This window comes from Corythoichthys intestinalis, chromosome 5, assembly GCF_030265065.1.
Source record: "Corythoichthys intestinalis isolate RoL2023-P3 chromosome 5, ASM3026506v1, whole genome shotgun sequence".
NCBI classification, from domain to species: Eukaryota; Metazoa; Chordata; class Actinopteri; order Syngnathiformes; family Syngnathidae; genus Corythoichthys; species Corythoichthys intestinalis.
Window position 1 is genome coordinate 44,805,114 of NC_080399.1, and position 18,719 is coordinate 44,823,832.

Sequence of the window (18,719 nt, forward strand, 5' to 3'; positions counted from 1 at the left end):
AAAAAACGTACATCCCCAAATGTCCAAATTGAGTACTGCTTGTCATTTTCCCTCCAAAATGTCATGTGACTCATTTCAGGAGTGCTGTCAGCATTTCTGCAGAGATTGAAGAGGTGGGGGGTCAGCCTATTAGTGTTCAGACCATACGCCGCACTCAAATTGGTGTGGATGGCTGTCACCCCAGGAGGAAGCCTCTTCTCAAAACGGTACACAAGAAAGCCAGCCCGTCTCATCAGACCATAGGACATGGTTCCAGTAATCCATGTGCTTTGTTGACATGTCTTCAGCAAGCTGTTTGGGGGCTTTCTTGTGTACCGTCTTCAGAAGAGGTTTCCTCCTGGGGTGACAGCCATGCACACCAATTTGATGTAGATTGCGGCGTATGGTCTGAGCACTAACAGGCTGAACCCCCACTTCTTCATTCGCTGCAGCAATGCTGACAGCACTCCTGAAATGAGTCACATGACATTTTGGAGGGAAAATGACAAGCAGTACTCAATTTGGACATTTAGGGATGTACGTAGTTTTCAAGGGGTGTACTCACTTTTGTTGCCAGGGGTTTAGATATTAATGGCTGTATTTTGAGTTATTTTGAGGGGAAAATAAATTAACGCTATAATATAAGCTGCGCACAGACTACTTTTCATTGTGTCAAAGTGTCATTTTGTCAGTGTTGTCCCATGAAAATATTTACTTAAATATCTGCAGAAATGCGAGGGGTGTACTCACTTTGTGATACACTGTAGCATAACATTGATTTGTTAAATTTTTTTTCAGGTGCCCTATGCTGAGCAAAAGCAGGAGCAAACAACAAATTAAATGTTGGACTGCAGTTTATTTCCCCGCCCAAGATGTACAGTAGAGATTACCTCTGTACATGCTGTATTTTAATTGTTTAAAGCCTGCCATTCCGCCCTTAGCTGTAATGCCGACCAGCCGAGACATGCCGGCTGTGGAGCATTTGAAGGAAAAATAACGATGCAAGAGTTGCAAGAAGTTTAGAATGTTTATGTTCATCAATATTGGCTCAATCCACTTAAATTGTTTCATTTATTTATTTTTTTAGTAAAGGCATGTCATGCACGATGTCAACCTGCATATCTTGTATTTGTTAATTTGTTAATAAAAACTAATTCTAGTTTCTTTTCAGTATAGTAAAACATTGATATAACAAATCTAGGTTTGCCTGAGTTAGGCCAATAAACATGTTGAGTAGTTAAATACTGTAAGGCAGAGGTGTCCAAACTTTTTGCAAAGGGGGCCAGATTTGGTGTGCTAAAAATGTGGAGGGCTGACCTTGGCTGACGTCCTTTACGTAGAACAATATATTTAAGCAAATTTTAGCAAGCCATTCTGTGTGTCACATTTGCTTTATTATTTTTTTAAATTAATAATTTCAACAATCTCGCAACTAGCCTTTGTGGCATACTCTTTTGAATCTCGGGCTCTTGCGAAATACTGCTGCTGTGAAATTAAACTAGCTTCAAGTTGCTTCAATTTATCGCTACGTATTTACCCTGTAATCTTGTTGTACATGTCAGCGTGTCTTGTTTGGTAATATCGCCTCACATTGATCTATTAAAAGCAGCGACTGTCTCTTTGCAAATGAGGCAGACACAGTTGTTGCGTATTTTAGAGAAGAAATTTCCACCTATCCTTGAAGCGTCGGCCGTTGATTGTCGCCATTTTAGAAAATTGGGAGTAAAGGGTCACACGGGATAATGTTGCTTAAAGTGCTGCTGCCTTTTAGTGAGTAAATGAGGGGAAGCAAGCTACTTCATATGCTGGTAGCAGTACTGCTGACCAATTTATTAAGTCTGTGTGTGGGCCAGACGTTATTAATTTTAGGACAGAGGCTGGGGGCCGGATGAAATTTGTCCACGGGTCGCATTTGGCCCCCCGGGCCGTACTTTGGACATGCATGCTGTAAGGCAATGGTCATCATTAATAAAATAATAAAAAGTAATTCAGTTTTCTTTTCAGTATAGTAAAACATACTGTAACAAATCTAAGTTGCCTGAGTAAGCCCAGTAAACATGTTTATTGTATGTTTGAACACTGTAAGACAATGTTTAATTGCTCACCACACTCTTATTAGGCTCTACCATATTCTTACAGACATTTCCTACCCGCTTAAGGATAGGGAGTGCATAATAACAACAAAACATATAATATATTCTTATAACAGATCTATAACATAATTTTCTCAAGTTGAATGATGAGGTGATTATGAATGTACTCCACAGGAAGAAAGAGCATTCCAGCTGTCACCTTTAAACACCTTAATCCACATGTATTATTATCGAACTCCTTTAGTTTACCCGACGAAAGATTTGCTGATGCCAAAACTTCTTTCCTTCAACACGTTGAGAAGTCTGTTGAAAGGTACAATATACTAAATATGTATATGTTGATTTGACTTGGTCCCTGTGACACGCCCTAAGTTTACTTCCCTAATTATTTTTTAACCCTTTGCATTACCTTTCCTTAATTTTGAAACTTTTTTTTAAATACTTAAATTCAAGTAAAAAGCTCAAGATGAACCTTATCTTTTTCCACAACCCTAAATATGTACACTTCCTTCTTGAGTAATACAGTTGTGGTCAAAAGTTTCCATACACTTGTGAAGAACATAATGTCATGGCTCTCTTGAGTTTCCAGTTATTTCTACAACTCTGATTTTTCTCTAATAGAGTGATTGGAACAGATACTTCTTTGTCACAAAAAACATTCATGAAGTTTGGTTCTCTTATGACTTTATTATGGGTGAACAGAAAAAAGTGATCAAATCTGCTGGGTCAAAAATATACATACAGCAGCGCTAATATTTGGTAACATGTCCCTTGGCCATTTACCTTCAATTAGGCGCTTTTGTTAGCCATCCACAAGCTTCTGGCAAGCTTCTGGTTGAATCTTTGACCATTCCTCTTGACAGAATTGGTGCAGTTCAGTTAAATTTGATGGCTTTCTGACATGGACTTGTTTCTTCAGCATTGTCCACAAGTTCTCAATGGGACTTTGGGAAGGCCATTCGAAAACCTTAATTCTAGCCTGATTTAGCCATTCCATTACCACTTTTGATGTGTGTTTGGGGTCATTGTCCTGTTGGAACACCCAACTGTGCCCAAGACCCAATCTTCGGGCTGATGACGTTAGGTTATCTTGAAGAATTTGAAGGTAATCCTCCTTCTTCATGATCCCATTTACTCTCTGTAAAGCACCAGTTCCATTGGTAGCAAAACAGCCCCACAGCATAACACTACCACCACCGTGCTTGATGGTAGGCATGGTGTACTTGGGGTTAAAGGCCTCACCTTTTCTCCTCCAAACATATTGCTGGGCATTGTGGCCAAACAGCTCGATTTTTGTTTCGTCTGACCATAGAACTTTCCTCTAGAAGGTCTTATCTTTGTCCATGTGATCAGCAACAAACTTCAGTCGAGCCTTAAGGTGCCGCTTTTGGAGCAAAGGCTTCCTTCTTGCACGGCAGCCTCTCAGTCCATGGAGATGCAAAACACGCTTGACTGTGGACACTGACACCTGTGTTCCAGCAGCTTCTAATTCTTGGCAGATCTGCTTTTTGGTGATTCTCGGTTGAATCTTCGCCCTCCTGACCAATTTTCTCTCAGCAGCAGGTCATAGCTTGCGTTTTCTTCCTGATCGTGGCAGTGACAAAACAGTCCCATGCACTTTATACTTACAAACAATTGTTTGCACTGTTGCTCTTGGGCCCTGCAGCTGCTTTGAAATGGCTCCAAGTGACTTTCCTGACTTGTTCAAGTCAATGATTGTTCAAGTCAATAATCACTCACAAGAAATTACTAATTCGTGTTGCTGTATGTATATTTTTGACCCAGCAGATTTGATCACTTTTTCTGTTAACCCATAATAAAGTCGTAAAAGAACCAAACTTCATGAATGCTTTTTGTGACAAAGAAGTATCTGTTCCAATCACTCTATCGGAGAAAAGTCAGAGTTGTAGAAATAACTGGAAACTCAAGAGAGCCATGACATTATGTTCTTCACAAGTGTATGTAAACTTTTGACCACAACTGTACGTGTGAACACTTCTGACATTTTGCACTCGTAGTTCATTTATTGGAGGCTTTGCATCTGGATCTTCTTCACTCATAGCTAGTCTGCTCAGCGTATCGACTCTCACCTGATCAGCTGAGATGTACACACTATTCTTAAAAATGATCCACTCCACAGTCTCGATGCAGGGCGGCGTGGTCAGCGAGCCATTGTAGATGAAGTATTTGTCTATGGAGTGAGGCAGAAGCGCTCTCGGCGAGAAGGGCGCCACCTGGGCACTCTTACCTGCACAACAGCAGTATTGTTGGTAATAATAATAACGTTTTTGGTCAATTTATAAAGAATGGGAGTCGTACTACCGTATCTGCTAACACTGTTGACAGCGTCGATGATGGTGGTAAAGTTAGAGTTGTCCTCCCCCAGGCTCGCCTGTCAACACACAATAAAAATCTTGATCATCAATGCATTCATTTTCTATAGGCGTTGAAGGTGACTTTGCGCCTCATCAGTCAGTTATAGCAAGTTTGACTGTAAAGTTTTTCTTTCATTTCATCATGGTTATCTGTCATTTATAGATGTTTCCATTTGCCCAAAGAGGTTCTAATAGCGTACCGCACGAATGCTATTCTTAGATCGTGACGTCGCCATTGTAACCCGTAAGTGGGTCAACATAGACACGCCCTCGCATACAACGCATGTTATTACTACTTGTTTTCTGTCGGTAAAAAGACGGTACACAAGAAAGCCCGCCCATCTCATCAGACCATAGGACATGGTTCCAGTAATCCATGTGCTTTGTTGACATGTCTTCAGCAAACTGTTTGCGGGCTTTCTTGTGTACAGTCTTCAGAAGATGCTTCCTCCTCGGGTGACAGCCATGCACACCAATTTGATGTAGAGTGCGGCGTATGGTCTGAGCACTAATAGGCTGACCCCCCCACCTCTTCAATCTCTGCAGTAATGCTGACAGCACTCCTTTAACGAGCCACATGACATTTTGGATGGAAAATGACAAGCAGTACTCAATCTGGACATTTAGGAATGTACGTAGGTTCTTAGGGGTGTACTCACTTTTGTTGCCAGGGGTTTAGATATTAATGGCTATATTTTGAGTTATTTTGAGGGGAAAATAAATTAACTCTATTATATAATGTACGCACAGACTTTTCATTGTGTCAAAGTGTCATTTTATCAGTGTTGTCCCATGAAAAGATATACTTACAGTGGGGAGAACAAGTATTTGATAGTGTGAGTGTATCAAATACTTGTTCTCCCAACTGTAAATATCTGCAGAAATGCGATGGGTGTACTCACTTTTGTGAGACACTGTATGTTAAGTCCACAACTGCATAAATCAGTATTGTTGTCGGTATTGAATTTTTGGAGTTGGACAACATCGGGATATCAGTTATCGGTTAAAAAGTCATTATTAAACATCTTTAATTCGAAGTTAAACGAACAGCATGTACTTTAACTGCAGACTTGCAACGATAAATTTAAAGGTTGTGTCGAGTTATTTTCATGATTTGTTTCTGAGTACATACTACATGTTTAAAGTGTGGAGTCCCTCAAGGGTCAATTCTTGGACCACTCTTATTTAACATCTATATGCTTCCCCTAGCTCAGTTTATAGAACAGTATGGCATCTCCCATCACACCTATGCAGATGACACAAAAAACTACATTACATCTACATTATAGTCCCTTAGTCTCCCTGAGTAAATGTATGAGTAAATTCATCAAATCAATGAATGGATGTGCCAAAATTTTCTCCAGTTAAATGTGGAGAAGACAGAAGTGATCATTTTTGGGAAGGCACCTTAGCACAATGTCACTTACAGCTACAAATCAAGTCAGAAACCTTTGCGTAATTATTGACTCAGACCTAAAATTTGATAGCCATCTAAAGTCCGTCACTAAATCTGCTTATTACCACTTAAAAAATATAGCCAGAATTAAGGGGCTTCTGACTCAACAAGACATGGAAAAACTTATGCATGCATTCATTTTCAGCAGATTGGACTACTGCAATGGTATATTTACAGTTCTTGATAAAAAATCAGTCAGGAAGCTGCAGCTAGTACAGAATGCTGCTGCCAGAGTCCTCACAAATACAAGGAAACTGGACCACATTACACCGGTTTTGAAATTGATACACTGGCTTCCAGTGAGTCAAAGGATAGACTATAAAATACTACTGCTCATCTACAAAACACTTAATGGCCTTGGACCAAAATACATGCTTGATTTGTTAGATTTCTATGAAACATCTAAACCCCTAAGGTCGTCTGGAACCGGTCTCCTGTATGTTCCAAGAACAAGAACCAAGCAGGGTGAGGCAGCATTTAGTTATTATGCTCCTCACCTCTGGAACAAGTTACCTGAAGGTCTGAAGTATGCTCAAACTGTTAGCTCCTTTAAATCAGGGCTAAAAACGCTTTTGTTTAACACTGCATATCCATAAATGTCTATATATGTCATTTATTTGCTTTCAATTCCTCTTGTGTTTATCTTCATTGCTGATTTCAATTATTAGCAGTAGTAGTAGTAGTAGTATTTGTTTTACTTTTTACTTTATTATTTTGTTATTCTATTCGTGATTAAATGCAATTTTTATGTATAATTTTATTTCCTATTTCGATTGTCTTTGTTTTTACGTTCTATTGATTTTAATGTGATTTTTATGCTCTTCATGTGATGTAAAGCACTTTGAATTGCCTTGTGTTGAATTGTGCTATATAAATAAATTTGCCTTGCCTTCCCATGCCTAAGTTATGTGCTGAAAACACGTGCACAGACTGTGAACAATTTAGTGCTGAATTGCTGAGCTCTCGCCACAAACTCTTTTCACCTCCTCAGCCAGTAGGATTTTTTGGGGGGGCAGGTTGAAACAAGGAATCTACTAATGTCAGTAAAAAAAGTTTCAGACCTGCCCCTCTCACTTCATGTACGAGTGCGAAGCACCATCAGTGACGATTTGACACAAATGCATTGTCCTCATTTATTTGGCTCAAGCAATGCCAACAAGTTACAACCCACGTATCTCCAAAGTACATCTACCCTCTGTGTTTTTTTTAGTTATTTGGGCTTTTTGTAATAAGGCATGTTCCTCATGTTTTTTTCGTTCATTTTTTTGTTAATTGTTCTTTCAAAAAAAAAAAGTGTTAAATGTGTTGTAAATTCTACGCTGTTCACCTGATTTGGGTCCAAACTGTTAGACAGCTACAATGTCTGCATAGGGTCCTTCCGAAAATAACACAATGAAATGAGGGTTTAAAAAAAAAAAAAAAAAAAAAATGTGGTGTTGTGTTGGCTGCTACTCGCGTTTTGTGTTGTAGTGTTCCTACATGGCCTCTGCTGGTTGCAGCATGCCAACACAGCCTTAAGCCATGCCTGCGCGCTGAACAAAAAGCAACAAAGTCATTTGAACTCCAACACAAGCAGACATTCATTGACGCCAGCTGTTTGTGACTCACTTCAACCTGCCTCAACTCACATTGAGTACATGCTACAACAAAAATACAATGCAAAAAAAAAAACAAAAAAACCCGCAAGTCTCAACGAGTCTCCTTCTAAGAAGAAAAATAAGTCATTTTCTTAAATGTTTGAAGGATTAGAATCTTTGATGAAACATTTTTAGTCAGGTGGTGTTAGCCTGAAATCGGTTCACAAAACAAGGTCTTGTTGTTTTTTGCTTCCTCCCATCCCTGAAGCGACTTTTCAACGTATACCAATCGACACACGACAATAATTGCACTGAAGTCACATTGAAAAGGAAAAAAAAAAAAGTTGCTTTCCAAATACATTATGGTTAACACCATAGGCTACATCTTTTTTTTTTTCTTCACAAATTCATACTATTGATCTGGATGGAATCATTGAAAAAATGATCATGTAATTGAGAAAATGAAAACATCCTACTGTGCTGCATTTAACATTCTAACATCTTAAATTTGACCTTTAATGTTATTATTTTTACAGAATAATGTGATACGTTTAGCATTTAACGTGAAATTTAATGTTATATACGTTCATAAAATATTCTGTATCAATAATCTATTCACTATACATCAACAGACATTTGTGAAATACATACAGTACGTACTGTCTATAAACAACATAAATAAGATAAACCAAAATGAAAAAAACTAAATGTTGAAATGAAAATGATAAAAACTATAAGCTATCTAAATGTATTTTGAATGGAAAGTAATTTGTGAGAAATTGGGGACAATTGGCTTCAAAGGCAAGGCAAGGCACGGCAAATTTATTTATATAGCACAATTCAACACAAGGCAATTCAAAGTGCTTTACATCACATGAAGATCATAAGAATCACATTTAAATCAATACAACGTAAAAACCAAGACAAAAGATCGCATTTAATCACAAATGGAATAAAAATAAATAAATAAAAATAAAACTGAAATAAAAATAAAACAAAAACTACTACTACTAATAATAATTGAAATCAGCAATGGAGATAAGCACAAGAGGAATAGAAAGCAGGTAGATTGAAATATATAGCCAGTTATGGATACGCAGTGCTAAACAAAAGCGTTTTTAGCCCTGATTTAAAAGAGCTAACAGTTTGAGCATACTTCAGACGTTCAGGTAACTTGTTCCAGAGGTGAGGAGCATAATAACTAAATGCTGCCTCACCCTGCTTTGTTCTTGTTCTTGGAACATGCAGAAGACCGGTTCCAGACGACCTTAGGGGTCTAGATGTCTCATAGGAATCTAACAAGTCAAGCATGTATTTTGGTCCAAGGCCATTAAGTGTTTTGTAGACGAGCATTAGTATTTTATAGTCTATCCTTTGACTCACTGGAAGCCAGTGTAGCGATTTCAAAACCGGTGTGATGTGGTCCAGCTTCCTTGTATTTGTGAGGACTCTGGCTGCAGCATTCTGTACTAGCTGCAGCCTCCTGACTGATTTTTTATCAAGACCTGTACATATACCTATGAAATAGTCCAATCTGCTGAAAATGAGTTGAGTCAGAAGCCCCTTAATTCTGGTTATATTTTTTAGGTGGTAATAAGCGGATTTAGTGAATGACTTTAGATGGCTATCAAATTTTAGGTCTGAATCAATAATTACGCCAAGGTTTCTGACTTGATTTGTAGCTGTAAGTGACATTGTGCTAAGTTGCCTGCTTATCTTTGACCTTTCCTTTTTTGGCCCAAAAATGATCACCTCTGTCTTCTCCACATTTAACTGGAGAAAATTCTGGCACATCCATTCATTGATTTGATGAGTGCATTTACTCAGGGAGACTAAGGGACTATAATCATGCGGGGACACAGAAATGTACAGTTGTGTGTTATCTGCATAGGCGTGATAGATGTCGTCATACTGTTCCATTATCTGAGCTATCGGAAGCATATATATGTTAAATAAGAGTGGTCCAAGAATTGACCCTTGAGGGACTCCACACGTGAATTTGGTTCGTTCTGACTGATAGTTTCCGATTGACACAAAGAAATCCCTATCACGTAAATAGGATGTGAACCACTGAAGAATAGTGTCAGTAAGCCCTATCCACTGTTCCAATCTGCTGAGTAGTATGTTGTGATCAACTGTGTCGAATGTGGCACTGAGATCCAATAGTAACAGAACAGATGATTTGCCTGCATTGGTATTCCGACGAATATTGTTTAGGACTTTAGGAAAGGAATTAATCCAAATACAATTTGAAAATCATATTCATTAGAATAAATAAATTACACTACTGGTTATTTTTACATGCATCCAATAACATTTTCAAAATTGAGTTCATGGCAGTAACTGGGTATATGCAATGCCATATAAAAAAAATAAAAAATCAACCTGAATATGGCCATATTTCGTTATAAAAAAACAAAACAAAAAAAAAAACCCTAAAAAAAATAATTACTTCCCTTCAGTTAACCCATTTCTGAAACCAAATATCTGGCCCTTTTCAACAGTTATCGTGAAAGCTCCTTTGAAAAAAGCTTCTGGTCATTCTTCATCACAGGGAATCTTGGTCTTAAAAGGCTAATGAAGGGATTTTCGGATTTTGGCGTAATTTTACGATTTTAAACTTTGGACAAGTTCCTAAAAATGACATAGGCATCACTGAGTGCTTATGGCAGATGTCATTAAAAGCCCTTTTCACACACATATCCAGGGAAATTCCCGCATAAGGTGATGTGGGATTTACTCTTGTATTACTTTCACGCATGTAGAGATGTCGCGAGAATGACACGGGTTGGACACTTTCACAGACTTGTCCCATGTTGTCCACTGGTACTCTCTGTGCGGGGAGGGCTGCTGGCACGATTTTATTTTTGACATCAGGTGGCAGCAGAGGTTGACTGTCTCCCCAAAGGGAGCAGTGATGGCCAAATGAAGCTTCTTGAAGCAATGACGCTTTGCAGCCAATTTGTTCAAAGCGTTATGGTGGTTCATTTGGTTTTATGACAGTCGATGCCGCTGTCAAAGTGTTAACGGTTAATATGTTTTGCTGTAAATATCCCATAATACAGTGAGGACAGCTGCGATTTATAGTCCAGTGCGGCTTGTGTATGAACAAATGCCGTTTTCGTGCCAAATTTGGTGGGTGGCGGCTTATAGTGCGAACATTACGGTATAACATTTCTAATGTGCAACTTCATGTAGAATTTGCTTTGAGCCAGTTTCTTTCCAATCCCGCAAGTGTGACGTAATTACGGAAGAATGATGGACTGTTTACACAGCGAGCATAGCAGCAGCAGAAGCAGCGATATTTCCAGCTAGGGTAGCCGTTCAGGATCGCTATTTAGTGACAAAATGATAGCGAGAGCTCCCAGGGAAGGATAATAACAATTAATATGTACATGTATCAACCTGAGGCGTCAAATGAAGATGATTTACTCAGCACTGTAGACTGTAGTGATGACGCCAATTGGCGGCTCGATACATCGCGAAAGAAAGTTGTGGGCCTACAACATGTGAGCAATGAGCAACAAAAATTCAATAGAGCAACTGATTAAAGCAATACAGTGATATAATAGTGATCAAATAAAGGTGAAAGACTGTGTGACAAGCAATTTAGAGTGGAAAAAGAGTTATTTATATGTTTTGAAATACTTATGCAAACCTGGACATAAAGTAGGAAAAAAAAAATAATTTCAAAGAATTGATCTAATAAAGCAAACATGTAATGTTTAATTACGGTGAACAGTTTTTACCAACACAGAATATCCACTCTTCTTGCACTTGGGGAATGCAATGTTGTGTTGCTGTTCCCCGGTGTGTGCCGGTGTGAAGTTCTTCCGCTTGACTCTCACGAAAGATGTCCAAATCCTTGCTAAAGATTTTTTGGGGGGGCCATTGATAAAGTCTCAATCCTTCATGTGAGCAATTCATAGCTACACATTGACAGAGCATGATGAATCTCTCGAGTATATCGTAGAAAATTGTTGTGAAATAAGAGTAGGAAATAATACGGCAGTAAAAAGTACTAGGATTGTGGAAGTTAATTTACACATTGGCGGAATGTGTAAAATGCACGATTTGCATCATCACATTTTCTATGCATAATGACATTGCAGTGCGAAAGGACAATGCTAATAGATATACAAACCCCATTGGCAGGCACATGTGAACAGATAATTACGAATGTCTTATTTTCTTAAACAGAATATTAACCATAACCCAAATACTGTCTGCATTTATTGTAACTAACGATGTTTTTTTTTTCCCCAAGAAGAAAATAATGGGGTAATTAGTTTGCGTTATTAGGTGGCAAATGTAGAATTTTGGAAATCCTTCATAAATTCAATATAAATAATTTGAAACCTCATTTTGAGTTCTCATTTTTTTCTTATAAAATACGACTTGTAAGGGTACAACTTTAATCTCATCGTATAGACAAGTTTCTGAAGTACTTTTGCTTTACTTCATTATTTCTGCCTACAACTTCCGTTTTCAATATTTTTTACCATTGACTTCAATGGTGCTTGAGTGGCATCACTCACTAAAAACCCTGAAAAACCACGATTTGGAAATACTGCATCCTTCTGCCATCTCGACATGGAAGACATAAAGAAGTGGAGGGCGACCAAGTAAAATATTATCGTATTTTATTGACTCTATGGCAGTTGATGGAAACGCCATCAGGAAACTCCGAGGTATTCCAGTACCTGCACAGCCACAAAGTTGGATGTGACCTCATACACGAACACGGGAATTTTATCTTCATGAAGGCGGATGAAGAACCAAGCCAGTCCCTCAATGCTTCGTACCACAAAACATGGGTGCTGGTAACACCGGACAGAGATGGAGACTGCAGGCTGTACATGTATCGCGGGACCCAGGTGTTCGTGTAGTCATGCTGCCGTGAGTTCTGGAAGGTATGTGCTCCAAAAATATGAAACTTAAAATCTGGCACCTGAAACGACTTGTTGCCTTTGTTATTGATATTACAAGGATGATTGTAATTATATTTAATTATGTTTAAAAGTTTAATACTTCTTACTACAACTACTGCTGCTGCTGCTGCTAGCCTGTTGCTAATCAGTACATGTTGGATGGCACCGCCTAAATCCAAGTGTTACAAGTTTTTGTTCATTTGTTAACAGCTGGAAAACACTGTCAGGCAAGGGAAGAGAGCTTGACTTGTACGTTGATGGACATACATCGAGACTAAGTGCGTTCTACTTTGATGATGGATGGTTCGACTCCCGGGGACCGCCGAGAGGCAGGGGCTGGGACAGACAGTGGTTCACCTCGCGGCGGACCGTCAGCTTGATCCAGAGATCCAACTACGAACTTTTTAACTGCAGCAACTTTAAAGAGCATACGACAAGAGAAAAAAAAAGTCTTAAATGGCATTATTATGTGAATTAGAATCATATTTTGAGACGATTCGACTATAGACAGCAATTTAGCAAAGCGCAGATGACGAGAAATTAGTCTTTTAATCTGCCGGTTAGCCACGCCTACCATTATAGGGCTTTAGCGTCCCCAACAGGTAGATGATGTCAGCGGTAGACTGGGCTCATCGGTTTTACTATTCAGCCCATTGAGGGGGAATTATTCAGAACGAGGAAAACGCGACGAAGAGAGCCGCAAAATGTCATTGTTTCAGTCTCTGTACTCCAATATTTTTACAGGATATTCTTTTTATCCAAGTATTTTTCCCCAACAGCTATATAAATGGCTTGAGAAGGACCAGTCAGCCCGTCGAGGGGGAACTATTCACAACGAGGAAAACGCGACGAAGAGAGCTGCAAAATGTCATTGTTTCTGTCTCTTTACGTCAATATTTTTACAGGATATTCTTTTTATCCAAGTATATTCCCCAATTGCTAAATAAATGGCATGGTTGAGACAAATAACAGTCTTGTGCTAAATGGAATATGAAATAATAAAAATGCGTTTATTGAGGACGACATGACAAAATTACTCCATATTCCATAATGGTCAAAACTGTCGACTTCACCTTTACTGTCGCACCTCCCGAACGATATTTTATGACACCTAAATCGGACATATGTCATTTCCCTTCCCAGGCTTCGGAGAATGTAAACAAACCAAAAGGCGTGACAGCTAGCCGACAATGATCAATGATCAAACGTAAGTAGTCCTTTATTTAAAGAAAGTTTGTAGTGTTTACTTTGTAATCGCTGTATTCGTATTTGACATAATACAAAACAAGATGTTTACTCACTTCCTCGTAAATCCAATGGTCCCACAGAAAATATCCACGGTGAATGGGAACCTTTTGAAACTCCAAAAAGGCGCATACGCCTCTCCCTCATACAGAATGATTTTTCTGCAGCCGTTTGGCTGGCGTGATGTGAAAAATAAACGTATTAATCCGCAAAATCAGCTGAATCCTTCGTCCTCATACACAACAGTACGCTGTATAGTGAAGAGGACGTCTTCTACCGTACACGTTACAGCGCCCTCCTCCTCAATGCCAGACCGAAGCCGGAAGTCACTCATTTTCATGGCGCGGGATTAAAAAAACTTAATAAATATAGCGATCGCTTTCACACACATCCAAGCGGTCCATATCATTCAGGAGCATAAAATACCGCGCGTATTATGAAATAAACATGCTTTTTCGTGTCACATGCACTTTATTGGAGCTGGAATTACCGAGGACAGTGGGAGAAAGCCCGTCTGAATGCCGCAGAGGGTCTCGTAATGAAGTGTGAAATGTTTTTAATTGCGATCATTATCTGCAATAAAACAGAATGACATACTATTTTTGTTTATATGTAGATACCTTATAGTATTATTTCCTTGTAACAACAAAATCCGTGTCAGCCCTTCTCCATTCGGCAAATGTAATATAATGTGTAATTTCATCTCATTCTGGTCACTCCAGCGGCCGGTGTATCAATCTATACCTCAAGTCAACACAGGCTGACAGGTTGTTCTAATTTTGTCCACGAATGATCAACGAAGTGATAAGAACAATCATACAATCTCATCTACGTCGTACTGAATCCATTTATGGAGATTCGGTGCTTTAATTCCTCTGCTTTAATTTTGCAGTTTTAACTGTCAAACACTGCTTACTTCAACCGTAATTAGGGCCCGAGCACTAGACGTGCGAAGGCCCTATTGTTTTGCAAAGGATTATTATTATTATTATTATTATTATTATTATTATTATTATTATTCTTCTTTTTTCAGGGCAAATGAAAATGGCCAATTTGGAGGCCTGAACATGCACGAAAAGTCACCAAAATTTGCACATACGTGCCGCTTCGCGTAAATTTCGATAATCTTGTGTCGTTTTGAAAAAATGTCAAAAAATGGCTCAGTGGCGCCCCCTTTACCCTTAAAATTTTCAAAAAGGCCTCTCCTCTCAGGTTTTCAACGTAGAGCAATGAAATTTGGGGAGTAGATACCTTATGCCTAACTGTTCAAAAAAGCCTCTTGCACCCATATTCCAAATCCAACAGGAAATCGGATATTTTGGATCAAATGTGAAATTTTTATCGGTTCACAGTTGGGGTTTACATTTGGAGGCCTGAACATGCACGAAAACTCACCAAAATTTGCACATACATGCAACTTTGCGTAAATTTTGATAATCTACAAAAAAATTTAACAAAATCGCTCAGTGGCGCCCCCTTGAAATTTTCAAAAAGGCCTTTCCTATTAGGTTTTTTCAACGTAGAACGATGAAATTTGGCGAGTCGATACATTGTGCAAAACTGCTCCAAAAAGTCTCTTGCACCCATATTCCAAATCCAACAGGAAGTCGGAAATTTTGGATCAAATGTGAAATTTTATCGATTTACATTTGAGACCTTGTCGCTGAAGAAAATAGTTGGATCGTCTTCAAAATTGGTCAGAGTATTCAGGAGACATATGAGATCTTAAGTTTTCAAAATGGTGTGTTTTCACTCAAGGGTCGGGCCTGGGCGTGGTCCCAAAGTCGGCCATTTTTGGGCAAAATACCAAATTCAGAAAATGATTAAAAACTCCGTGATACAACGTTCAATCTTTTTCATTTCTAGCATGTATATGAGATATCCCAGCCTGAACACGACTGCATTGAAATATTACCCATTAGGCCTGGCGCCCCCTAGTGGGAACAGGAAATGGCCTTCTTTACGAGACAGGCTCCTCCTCCAAGGGAAAAAAAACTATTGACCTCAAACCTGTTTCAGGGGAGCCTCAAGACATGTGTTCAGGTCCCTGATGAAAAATATTGAGGTTTCGTTGAAGCGGAGAGGTCCAAACTGGAAGTGAAAATGACCGTCAACAATTTGTCTCGCCAAAAATTTTGAACAGTCATAACTCGGCAGATATGCAACATATCTGCGCCAAACTTTCCGTGTTTGTTGAGAGTCATACCCTGAAGGTTCTTGTAGGGGTCATTTGCATCAACTCTACAGTGCCAACTAGTGGCGAAAGAAAGAAGTTTTAAAAAAGGCCTTTCCTATTGGGTTTTTTCAACATAGAGCAAGGAAATTTGGGGAGTAGATACCTTATGCAAAACTGCTCCAAAAAGTCTCTTGCACCCATATTCCAAATCCAACAGGAAATTGGGTATTTTGGATCGAATGTGAAATTTTCATGGGTTCACAGTAAGAGTTTACATTTGGAGGCTTGAATATGCATAAAAACTCACCAAAATTTGCACATACATGCGGCTTTGGATAACGTTCGATAATCTTGCAACGTTACGAAAAAATTTAACAAAATGGCTCAGTGGCGCCCCCTTGAAATTTTCAAAAAGGCCTCTCCATTTAGGTTTTTCTAACATAGAGTGATGAAATTTGGAGAGTCAAAACTTTGTGCAAAACTGCTCCAAAAAGTCTCTTGCACACACATTCCAAATCCTACAGGAAATCGGGTATTTTGGATTGAATGTGAAATTTTTATCGATTTACAGTGTGCACATTTTACACCTTGGCACCTAGGGAATTAGTTTGATCATTCTCAAAATTGGCGAGCCTGTTCATGAGGCATATGAAATCTTAAGTTATAAAAATGGTGTGTTTTCATTCACGGGCCTGACCTGGGCGGGGTGCCAAAGTCGGCCATTTTTTCGCCAAAACACCGAATTCGGAAAATGACTGATAACTCCCTCATACAACGTTCAATCTATTTTAAATCTGGCATGTGTGTGAGGTATACTAGCCTGAGCAGGACTGGATTGAAAATTTACCATTTGTGCCTGGCGCCTCCTAGTGGGAACAGGAAATGCCCTTTTTTACGGGACACACTCCTCCTCTAAAGGGAAAAAATCAATCTACCTCAAACCTGCAAAAGGGAAGCCTTAAGACCTGTGTTCAGGTGCCTGATGAAAAATATTGAAGTTTCGTTGAAGCGGAGGGGTCCAAACAGGAAAGTGAAAATGACTGTCAACAATTTTTCTCTCCAAAAACTTTGAACAGTCATAACTCGGCAGATATACAACATATCTGCGCCAAACTTCCCGTGCTTGTTGAGAGTCATACCCTGAAGGGCCTTGTAGGGGTCATTTGCATCAACCCTACAGCGCCAACTAGTGGCAATAGAAAGTCACTCGTTTTTCCAATACATGTCCAGTTCTTTTCAGGTTGGTCATTGTAGTTTCAAGACCTATTAAAATACTTATTTACGGCCCATGTCCACGTGTCTCTGTCTGTTGCCGTGACGACCCTTTGTTCGCCATTTAAAGGAAATATTTTTTTTCAGAGACTCAGGCAGCTTATAGAGCCACAATAGTTGGCACACTTGGTCGAATTGGCCCAGTTAGAAGATTAATTTTAGTTTTGAATAAGGGCTTGGCTGCACAGCTCAGTAGTGGCTCCTTTTTTGTAGTACTCTCTCCAATAGGGGTTTTTATCTCTTGGGTGTGGGAATGTAAATAGGCGACTTTCGAGCATGTTAGGTTCTAATGAGATGATTAGAGAGGAGGATCTGCCACCGCCCTGACCTGCACACAGTCCGAGTTGCGTGACGTCCGAGTTGCGCTAGATCGCGAGGGCCCGTTCAGTCCTGCTTGCAGGCCTAGTTCATGTTGTTTTTTCTGAACCGGAAGTTCGAGGCAGACATTGTCCAAGATGGCGCTGCCTATAGACCCTACCCACGTGACGTCACAACTCCGCTCTCCTGAATGGTACCGCCCAATTGTCCGTCAAAACATAGTGTTAACCTGTTACGGCTACGTACATTCCTCCTATTTACGGCGTGTTTTTCTGCTCCTTAACATTAGTAATCAAAATGGTGAAGGCGTGTGTGGCTGTTGGTTGCACTAACAGAGAAGATGGAAGGAGAGACTTGAAGTTTTACCGTATTCCGAGGGATCCAAAGAGGAGAGCGAAATGGACGGCTGCAATTCGACGTGAAAACTGGGCACCAAAAAATCACCAAAGACTATGTAGTCGTCATTTTATATCCGGTAAGATGCATTTAAGATATACTTAGAGGGTTTTGGGCTGACAAATAACCACAATTAAGATCATTGCTAGGCTAATCGCCGACAACATACACGTATGTACGTAGTGAGAGTGCTATCGCTAAACCATATAAACATTAAAAGCCTTAACTCCATTGACAAACGACATGAAATACATTAGACTTGACAGTGGATGTTAGCAATAACAAAAGATTTTGAATTGAAAATTTCGTATCTCACCTTTCCAAGCACAAGATAGATTCCTGCCGAATTTTCGTGGACGAGGACCTGTTTCACCCAACCAGCAACGAAGTATTTATAAGCTTCCAAGCTCTTGAAGTTTTTCAAATTTTTGTGAGAATAGGCTGATTTTGTGTGGACAAGATAATTGTAAATATCAGCGTAGCAGATGTCAGGCAGACAGGGCGAAGACAGTGGGTCGAAAAACATCGATTTGGGCATCAAATATGGATCTGGCGACTGTATAGAACGAAGCTTTTCCACATAACGCCTTTTATGCAACACATCCAGTGAGTTTACGGCATCAAAAAGCACCGGGTCTTCCATGAAATGCGTTTTAAATTCCTCGATCAATTGAAACCAATGCTAATACAAAGACAAAATGACGGACAAGTGGGCGGAACCATACAGCGAGCACGTGGTTTTGTGACGTCGGTGGGTAGGGTCTATATTTAGCTCAGGAAACTTGTCTATAGATTATTTTCTGTCTTCAAACGGTTGTTGTAGTACCATTTTTGGTCCACTGGTGGTACCAAAGTGCCCGGAAAGTTCGCATAACCGCCAGGGTCAATCCGTCACGATAAC

General features: G+C 39.5%; 1 protein-coding gene across 3 annotated transcripts in view; it reads right to left on the reverse strand.

Moving 5' to 3' along the window:
* Positions 1-18,719, reverse strand: part of LOC130916123 (receptor-type tyrosine-protein phosphatase zeta-like) — a 129,785-nt gene that overhangs the window by 52,743 nt on the left and 58,323 nt on the right. For all 3 annotated transcript variants that reach the window (XM_057836580.1, XM_057836578.1, XM_057836581.1), the window contains exons 6-7: positions 4,395-4,464; positions 4,163-4,320 (exon numbers count right to left, since the gene is read on the reverse strand). In XM_057836580.1, coding sequence (XP_057692563.1) covers positions 4,163-4,320; positions 4,395-4,464 — 228 coding nt within the window. The remainder of the gene's footprint in view (positions 1-4,162; positions 4,321-4,394; positions 4,465-18,719) is intronic.